Source organism: Hakea prostrata, chromosome 1 (genome assembly GCF_041222555.1).
Source record: "Hakea prostrata isolate BN-2017 chromosome 1, UWA_Hpros_2, whole genome shotgun sequence".
NCBI lineage: Eukaryota > Viridiplantae > Streptophyta > Magnoliopsida > Proteales > Proteaceae > Hakea > Hakea prostrata.
In genome coordinates this window covers 24,173,106-24,183,083 of record NC_142600.1, presented here as the reverse complement: position 1 = coordinate 24,183,083, position 9,978 = coordinate 24,173,106, and the positions used below count along the sequence as shown (strand labels likewise).

Here is a 9,978-nt window from a genome sequence, read left to right as displayed (position 1 = left end):
ATAAATAAATTTATATGTTACACTGATGATTGTCAAATAAGATGTCTCGATCATTTGAAAGTGGCATGAAGACAACAGTAAATAAATGGATTTTTTTCTTCCAAAAAATACACGTGAATAATGTGTTATTTATAATTTAATGTAATACAAGCTTAATTTGCTAGGAAAGCCACAATTTGGAATAGATGGGATCCTTGAAAGAGAAGAAGAAGGAAAGTTTGAAAGGAAGATGAAGCTTGAAGAAGATGAGGAGTTTTATTTTTTTATTTTTATTTTTTTATGAGAAAAAGTCCATGTGTATAATGAATAGATGAGCATTTTGGGGTTTTAACAATAAAATTAATTGAGAATAATCTGGATTTTACCTCCTAGGATAATTGAGGGTAATTTGGAGTGCAAACAAAAGCATCTCTTTAGTTAAGGGTAGCCTGGGATTTTAGAAAAATTTAATGGTTTTTGCACCAATGCCTAATCATTGTTTTCCATGCGAAAGAAAACTTGCAAAAACAACATTAATGACAAGGGGGTAGAGCGGATGTCACCGATAATCAACTTAGTGGATGCCAAGCAATTTCGAAGTGAACTTTGAGTAAGTCGATCCAAGAGCCTAAATGCTAAGAATGGCGTACCTTTGTTTGGTGAGTTATTAGGTTTATATAATTTTAGTGAATTTACTGTGTACCGTTGGATGAGTGTTGGGTCACAATTTGTTGATTGTTAGATGTAGGGCATTCCCACAGGTTCCAATAGTTGAATTGGACACAAGTACGGAAGGTGGTCGTTCGGGTCGCATACTAGAATTCTTTCTCAATTGGGCTTTTGTCTGGCTTAGAGCCTAGGGCTCGGTCTAACAAACCTAAGTCCATCAATGGTTTGGACCACTTGGAATTTCTCCATATCAATGGTAAAAGTAGAATTTAACTAAAAAAAATTAAAAACAGAAAAGTGTTTGATACCTTTACCAAGTTCGAGGAGATGTAAGTGATATTATCTAACTAAAAGGAGATTCAAGTGTCATTTGATCAACTAAGAGAGGTCAAGTGATAACTACTCTTTTTTTTATTCTTTATAAAATGATTATTTCCTATCCATCCTAATGAGCAAGCTTGAAAGAAACAATCTCACGTCAACGACAAATGCAGGGATCACCTCTAAGGTATGAACATGAATAATGAAAGCTAATCGTTAGTATTTCAAATGTCACTTGGAAAAGATTTGAATTTAAAATGAGTCTTTTATGAGAGCTTTCATTGTATATTTCTTATATGATGCAAATTATACTGTCAAAAAAGAATATTCTAAAAATTCAAAATAAAATTTTATTATATAGTAGTATCTTACTAGATCATTTGAAAGTCGCACGAAGACAAAAGTAAATAAATGGATTTTTTTTCCCCAAAAAATACACGTGAATAATATGTTATTGGGATAATTACTATTTCCCCCTTGTACTTTGGTTTTATTACTAATCAAACCTCTTTCTTTATGAAATTACTGTTGCGCCCCTCACTTCTAACGGTGTTAAATGGTTGTTAACATCAAATATGTAATGTCTATTTTGCCCTTCATTAAAATTAAGAAGTTAAAAAAATATAACATTACCCTCATTTTTAAAAATTATATTGAATGTCAATTATATCCTTAAAATCTTATATTCTACAATAAATTTTGGCTTTGGTGGGACCACACACTTTGTACAATGGTTAGCATATATTAGGAGATTCTCAATTTTCAACTTTGAATTACATTTGATATTTCCTATTATTTTAGTTTCTATTTTAAGTTTTATTTAATCACATATTTCCTTTATTCGGCAATTTCTTTTTAGAGAAGAAAAATAAAGTCTTTTCTTTAATCAGTAGTTTCTTTTTAGAAAAGAAAATTTAATTTAAAGTTAATTTTTTTCATAGTTAATTAAGGATAGTATTATAACTTGCAAAGAGTAAATAAGTAAAGAGATAATTGTAGGGTTATTTTTGGGTTTTTGAAAAAATATATATATGCCACATCATCAGTAAACTAACTGAGCTTAACGGAAGGGGGTATTAGTAATTTTAGACAAAGTTAAAGGTTGGATTAACAATTTTAAAAAGTAGAGGGGATAAAATAATAATAAAATCAGAATACAAGGGGGCAACAGTAATTATCCCTATGATATTTCAAGTTTCATGTAATATAGCTTAAATACATTTGAGTGGAATTGCGTATAATATCTTCGCATCAATTAAAGTGGAAGGTTCTAGTTTGAGTTGACTAGACTCATTGGGTAAGCAATAATTTACGTCTATGTTTACCAGGACACGTGGATTTCGATTTTTATTCAAAGACCTTGATCTTCTATATTTCCAATCATAGCCATCGAATTTTTGCTCACTTGAGCTGGTCTGATCGCATTTATGTATGATAAAAAATATGATGTATGATTGACGCTCGAGATCTCTTCAGCTCCAACCAATCACAGGGTTGCGATGCATGTTGTAAACTTGTGGGTCCAGAGCAAGAGGCTTCTAGGACTTTTCTTTAATTTCATTTTATTTTATTTTTGTTAGTCGCCGCCAAGTGATATAAAAGAGGAGATAACATTTGGTTCAGTTTACAACTAAGCAGTTCCAATTTTCAAATCATATATTTATTCATTCCATCTCTATTGATTGTCCACAGTTTTCAGCTTGGTTTCATCTTCAATGGCAATCCCTCTCCAGGTGATAGTTTCGTCCATCAAGGGACAAGTCTCCAATTCTTTCCCATCCAATGCTAAATCGTCGCTTATTTGGCAGAACAACAACTATCATTTTCAAGCTACAGGTTTCGAAGCATCGGTCGTGCTTGCGACAAGAAGAACACCAGTTGTTGTCAGCTGCGTCTTGTCTAAGACAAACGAATTTACGGCGTCGGTCATTAATGATCTCGATAGGGAAGAACAAGAGATGGAAGCAGCGGAGACAGAAAAGGAAGAGAGAAGACTTTCAGAGTGTTGGCGCAAAATTCACGGCGAGGACGATTGGATCGGAATGCTTGATCCTATGGATCCACTGCTGCGTTCCGAACTGATAAGATATGGCGAGATGGCTCAAGCCTGCTACGATGCTTTTGATTTCGATCCTTTCTCCAAGTACTGCGGCAGTTGCAGATACAATCGTCGAAGGTTCTTCGAACGCCTTGGAATGAGTGGTTTGGGTTACGAAGTTTCTCGATACATCTACGCAACTTCCAACATTAATCTCCCAAATTTCTTCATGAAATCACGGTGGCCTAAGGTCTGGTCTCGTAACGCCAACTGGATCGGATATGTCGCCGTGTCCAACGACGAAACCTCAGTTCGTCTAGGGCGTCGTGACATCACTATCGCCTGGAGAGGAACGGTGACACGGCTCGAATGGATCGCCGATCTCATGGATTACCTCAGACCGATCTCATCCGATAAGATTCCTTGCCCCGATCCGACGGTTAAAGTCGAGTCAGGATTTCTTGATGTCTACACCGATAAGGACGAGACGTGCAGATTCTGCAAGTACTCTGCTAGAGAGCAGATCTTGACGGAGGTGAGGAGATTGATCCAACAGTATCAACGCGAAGGTGAAGAACTGAGCATCACCATCACAGGGCATAGTTTGGGAGCTGCGTTAGCGGTACTGAGTGCATACGATATCGTTGAAAGTGGTTTAAATCTGACGGAGGACGGCCGATACGTACCGGTTTCTGTGTTCTCTTTCTCAGGGCCCAGGGTCGGAAACGTACGGTTCAAGGAGCGGCTCGAGGGTTTGGGAGTGAAGGTGTTGAGAATGGTGAACCTTCACGATACCGTGACAAAAGTTCCTGGGTTGTTTTTGAATGAGCACGTGCCGGAGTTTTTGCAGAAGATGGTGGAGGGGCTTCCGTGGTGTTACTCGCACGTGGGAGTCGAGCTTGCGCTTGATCACAGAACCTCCCCGTTCTTGAAGGACACCAATGATCCCACCAATTTTCATAACTTGGAAGCTCTCTTACATGTGCTCGACGGGTAAGTCAGATTTCTCTCCCTTCGCTTTTATGACTTTTTTATGAGCTCAACTTCAGCAGTACTACTACTGCGAATGCTCGTGAGATTTTGATCTCGATCATCCATTTCACATAAGTGTAAAAGTACACTTTTTGAAAATGGACTGAGGTTGCGTACCTTTGGTTCGTAATTCTGAGACCATCAGGTAACATAATCTACAATGTATCATGATAAACTGTTACACATAAGATAGACAAAGAGCTCAACACATGCATATTGAATGAACTAGATAATCAAGTAGTTTGTTCAATAGGTGTCGAATCTTGTTTCAGTGGTGTTTCTGAATTGGTGGTGCCTATGGTGTTTATCGTCAAGATGGCGTCACATGAATTTCACTAAATTCTAGTTGCTTAAAACATGGTCTAGTTCATTTTTAAAAAAATCAGGTTTGTGTCACTTAAGTTGGTTTGAATTTAATAAAATCTACGTGATAGGCATCCAATGGTGGATGTCATAGGCACCACTACGTTAGACGTATCATTGAAGCAAAATCTATCAAAACACCATGCTATGCACATAATAAAAGAATGCTTTAATTCACGCTATCATGAGTAAAACATAAATCTAATTAATAGGGAACAAAATAGGTGATAATTACTCTTACCCCTTTGTACTTTGATTTTATTACTACTTTATTCCCATGTATTTTTTAAAATTGCTAATTCAACCTTTAACTTTATCTACAATTACTAATGCCCCCTACGGTTAAAATCCGTTAGTTTACTAATGTGTGGCATCTATATGTTTTTTCAAAATTCAAAAATAACCCTACATTATCTTTTTACTTATTTACTTTTTTGTTAAGTTATAATACTACCCTTAATTAACTATGAAGAAAAATTAACTTTAAATTAACTTTTATTTTCAAACAAAAAACCACCAGATAAAGGAAAGATGTGATTGTTATTCTCTAAAAAAAATCACCAAATAAAAGAAAAATGTAATTAAATAAAACTTAAAATAAATAAAAATATTAAAAAATATATCAAATTTAATTCAAAGTTAGAAATTGAAAATCACTAAATATATGCTGACCATTATGCATGTTACTAAATTTCATATCAATTAGCATCTTATATATTAATTTGTTTGTAAAACTTCCATCATTGTGATTATGAAAAATTTAAGTGAAATGTAAGAGTTTAAACAACCATAAGTATGTGGTCCCACTAAATCCAAAATTAATTATATTTAAGAATATAACGACATTCAATATAGTTTTTATAAATGAGGGTAATAACATATTTTTGACTTCTTAATTTTAATGAAGGACAAAATAGACATTTCATATTTGATATTAACAGACACTTAACATTGTTAGAAGTGATGGGGCATTAGTAATTTCATAAAGAATGATGTTTGATTAGTAATAAAACCAAAATATAAAGGGCAATAGTAATTATCTCAAAAAATAAATAAACAAATAAAACTTGTCCATAATGCACACGCCCCAAGTGGCATGGGTTTTTCCTTTTCCAATTAACTTGGCTCAAGACATGCTTTTTCATGATATTTTGTGATTTATTTGACCTGAAAATGTATATTAATATGTCAACATAAAGATGCCAAGTAAGTCAAAATTAGAGTGGACAAACAATGAAACAAGGAGATTGAATGATGTAAGCTCTCAACCCAATTAGATATGAACTAAACATTTCAACTTTTCAAATTTTTGTTCGCTATGGTTTGCTATCTCTTGTGCAATTCTTAAATTACAATACTTAGTCATTTCAAGTTTCAACATCTTTTGTCTTTGTAATCAGAGTCATTGAGATCTAAAAAAAATGTCACATGTTCCGATCTCATAATCACATACTAGATACCTATACGACAACAAACAAATATCTAAACATTGGCCAATTAACTTATAAAAAAGAAAAATACATGATTGAGAGTTTCAACTTTCATAGTTCTAAAGTTAAGTGAAATTTGATATTAAATTGGTAAGGAACACAAGAAGATTTCCTCACTTATAGCCAACAAAGGATGCACAAAGACAAACTTTTTTTTACAATTCATGCCATGCACTATAATAAAGTGATATTAAAACAAAGTTTTGGGAATGAAATTTTGCTTAATTGGGATATCCTTGAGTCAGCATATGGATAATCATTATGAACGTTTTGGGTCTAATTTTTTGCATTTATAGGAACTAGAGTACTTGTTTCACCTCCTTTCTGTTTGGTATAGTAGCAAAAGTGTTATATTGTCAAATTACAATATTTTTTTTAGAGAAATTTCTTTCTCTCCTATACTTACTTTCTATTTATTTTTATTTTCTTTTAATTCCCCCATAAAAGTGAACTGTTATCTCTCATTCTTTCTTGATTTTTTAAAATGACCAAATTAGGTGTATATATATTTTGAATGAATGCGTTTTTTTCCCCTTCTTTTTAAAGCTTGGCTTCATATACCAAAATGGAAGTTTGATGAATTACCTTGTGAAAATTCTTATAGGTACCATGGAAAAGGCAAGAGATTTGTACTTAGTAGTAAAAGGGACATTGCTCTGGTTAACAAAGCAGCTGATTTCTTGAAAGATCACCATTTAGTGCCACCCTTTTGGAGGCAAGACGAGAACAAGGGCATGGTGAGGAACATCGATGGACGGTGGATACAACCTGAAAGGCCAAAACTTGATGAACATCCACCTGATATTCACCATCACATCAAGAAATTAGGTCTAGCTTCTGATCTGTAGAGAAGTAATGCAACATGTACATGGCGCTTTTCTCTGATCTCACTCTCCTTAAAGGTGATTAGTTTAGCCCATTAATGGAAAAAAAGAGCTACAATTAAGTGAGATGCTGAGAATACAACAAGGTGTTATAACTGAAGGGATTAAGCGAATGGATAATGCATTGTATAGGAAAAAGAAATTATGGTGTGTACGTATCAGTGTTGTTTTTGGCTTTTGAAATTTTTTTTCTCTCACTTCTAATGGGAATCTTAATATGGTTGCCTCACAATTCTAGAACTTTTTTTTTTTTCGTTTCTTTGTAAAAATATAAAACTTCATTTCAACAATGTGCCAATGTAGTTAAAGAAGAGATTGAAGTGGGTAAGCCAAAACCTAATTTTGAACAAAGTTTGAAATATCGGTTGGTGTTGCCGTGTCGATGGCTGGTGACGCCCTTGATATGACGATACCAATTGAATATCTTCGGGCGACTTTTTGAGGGGGTTCGATGAAAAATCGACCCCTTGTTTCGAAGGGCATTTGGGTCCATTTTGGCCTGAATTTTTACATGTAACTTAATTTGAAGCCAATAAACACATTGGGAGTATTATTTGACCTAAAACATCACATAAACTAATGTTCCTAATCGACCCCAACATTTACACATTGATCAATCTCATTTGATCTGTATGCTAAGATAGCCAACGCTTATAATCATCTCCCCTCCAAGAGAACTCCCTGGAAACTCAGAATAAGGCCAAGAAGTCATCTAAAGTACTACTAGTGCCAATGACTATGAAGTTATGGACTCCAAGTATCATCCTCAATTCCAAGTAATGTGCCTAACGGCTGGATCCCCACACGTTTCTAACATCATCCCTAGCCCCGCCTGTCTCCTTCTTCCATGATCCATCCTCTTGTCTCCCCAACAAATTTATTCCTTTTGTTTTTCCATCTCAACATGCTTGCCATGTTTGGAGGCAGGCTCTAGACACTTCCTTTCCACACTAGGTCCCAAACGTCCCTCAAGCACACCCCCTGTCATATTTTCCCATGAACTAAGCTAAAGATGTATCTCGACACTTTTACCCTGGCGCCCCCCCCCCGGGGGGGGGCCCCACCAAACTAATCTTGGAAAGGGTGTTGAAAATGGTCAAAGTCCCAGTTTCCCAAATCAGAGCAATGGCCTACACTTCTCCTCTTCCTCCCCCCCCCCTCCCTCCTCTTTTTTTTATTTCTCCCTACCCTGGGGTGTGGGTGGGGGGGCCCCCTTTTCCCCCCCCCCCCCCCCCCCCGCCCTCCTAAACACCCCCCCCCCCCCTGGGGGGGGGGGCCCCCCCTTCCTCTTCTCTTCTTTGATTAAGCATAGAGCCTTATATGTTGATTTAACACTAATAAACCCATTTTGAGTTGCAGCCTAGTATTGAATATCATCTTGTGGAAACGTACTCAAATTAATTTTGAGAATCTCCTCCACCTCTTCATGAGTAAAAAGGTTTTGTATGATCTCCACTCTCCATTTTTTCTCCAAAGGCTCAATAAGATCTCCTACCAATTTGTAATTGCAATTAATGGGCCTCCTTGATTTCACTTTATATAGGGGCAGTGTGGGGATCCACCCATCATCCCATATGTCAATACTAGAATCCTCTCCAATCCTTCATACAAATGTCGGCCTTCAAAGCTTGCCTACCCTCCAATATACTCCTCCACGCCATGATGGGGTAGCCCCATCTTTTGCATCCATAAAGCTACACTTTTGGGAAATAAATACTCTTCATCATTTGAGCCCACATAGACCCTTGATTAGTCCACAACTTCCAAGCCAGCTTTGTTAGTAGTACTTTATTTTGTAGGTCTGGATCCTTAAAGTCAAGCCCTCCTTTGTTCCTTGGCATACTCATTCTATCCCATGAAACCCAATGTATCTTGTTTCCATTCTCTTGGCTTCCCCAATAAGATCTAGCAGCTGGTTTTCTTATATTTGTATGCATTGTCTTTAGAATCTTGAAATGAGAGCATGCAAAATTAAACATTGAGAAGGCAACGGACTTAAGTAAAACTTCTTTCCCTGCTTGTGATAAAAGTCTATTCTTCCACCCTTGCATTTTGACTTCAACCTTCTCCTTCAGCTCCTTAAAGACCATTTTCTTTGACATCCCAAAGTCGGTTGGCAATCCCAAGTATTTATTTGCTCCTTCTCCATATGGGATTTTGAACAACCTCAAGAACCACCTCTTGAACTTTGTTTGTGTGTTGCTACTAAAGGTCAATTTAGACTACATCAAGTTTATCCTCTGTTCACTAGCCTTGCAATAGAGTTTTAGACAGGCTTTTAAGTTCCATAATTCATCCAACTTCACCTTCGAAAAGAGCAAACAATCATCGGCAAACATCAAATGGGTAAGCTTTTGTCCTTTGTTTCTTATTTGTATGCCTGAAATACCCTCAATTTCCTTAGCTTTCTTGATCACACCTATAAGAGCTTGTGAGTAGAGAATAAATATGGCAGGACACAAGGGATCACCTTGTCTTATTCCCTTGCTTGGTGTGAAGTCACCTTGGACTGTGCCATTCATCAGAATATTGAAACTTGCAAACATAGCACATTCCACCACCATAGCCACCCATTTATGACAAAAACCCTTCTTCAAGAGCATCCTACTAATTAACACCCATTCAATCGTGTCGTAAGCTTTTTCCATGTCTAACTTCAATGCTACAAATTTTTCTTGCCCTTATTTTTTTGTTTAAGGAAATGGAAAACTTCATGTGCCAACAAATTGTTATCTAATATTTGCCTATCTGGGAAAAAGGTACATTGGCTAGGGGCAATGATTTGCTCTAATGCGACATGCAACCTCCTAGCCATAATCTTTGTGATTATTTTAAAAGCAACATCACATAAGCTAATTGGCCTATATTGTCCAATGCTTTCAGGGGCCTGACATTTGGGAATTAGACAAATAAGAGTCTTGTTCAACTTGGGATCCATAATTCCATTATTGAAAGAATCCACCACATAGTCATATATATCATCCTACACAATGTCCCAGTTATGTTGATAGAACATTGGGGGGAACCACTAGGACCAGGGGCTTTGGTGGGACCCATTGAGAAAACAATATTCTTCACCTCCTCTTTTGTTGGGATTTCACACAGAATCTCATTTTGATTTTCTTGGATAACAGAATCAACACAACCCAACACGGTATCCAGTGCTTCAAGGTCTACCCCCTCTGATGAGAACATATGCTTA

General features: G+C 36.3%; 1 protein-coding gene across 1 annotated transcript; it reads left to right on the top strand.

Annotated features, from left to right (window-relative positions):
• The first annotated feature begins 2,616 nt into the window (after positions 1-2,616).
• Positions 2,617-7,015, top strand: LOC149028403 (phospholipase A1-Igamma1, chloroplastic-like). The gene is made up of 2 exons (XM_089136321.1): positions 2,617-4,000; positions 6,497-7,015. Exons 1-2 carry the CDS (start codon positions 2,685-2,687, stop codon positions 6,738-6,740), a joined length of 1,560 nt encoding a protein of 519 aa, XP_088992447.1. The 5' UTR covers positions 2,617-2,684; the 3' UTR covers positions 6,741-7,015.
• Positions 7,016-9,978: the final 2,963 nt, after the last annotated feature.

Bases quoted from the DNA above. Each gene is read 5' to 3' on its own strand.
- LOC149028403 (XM_089136321.1), top strand. From the start codon at position 2,685: ATGGCAATCCCTCTCCAGGTGATAGTTTCGTCCATCAAGGGACAAGTC. The intron at 4,001-6,496 runs GTAAGTCAGATT...AAATTCTTATAG, and splicing joins CTCTTACATGTGCTCGACGG to GTACCATGGAAAAGGCAAGA.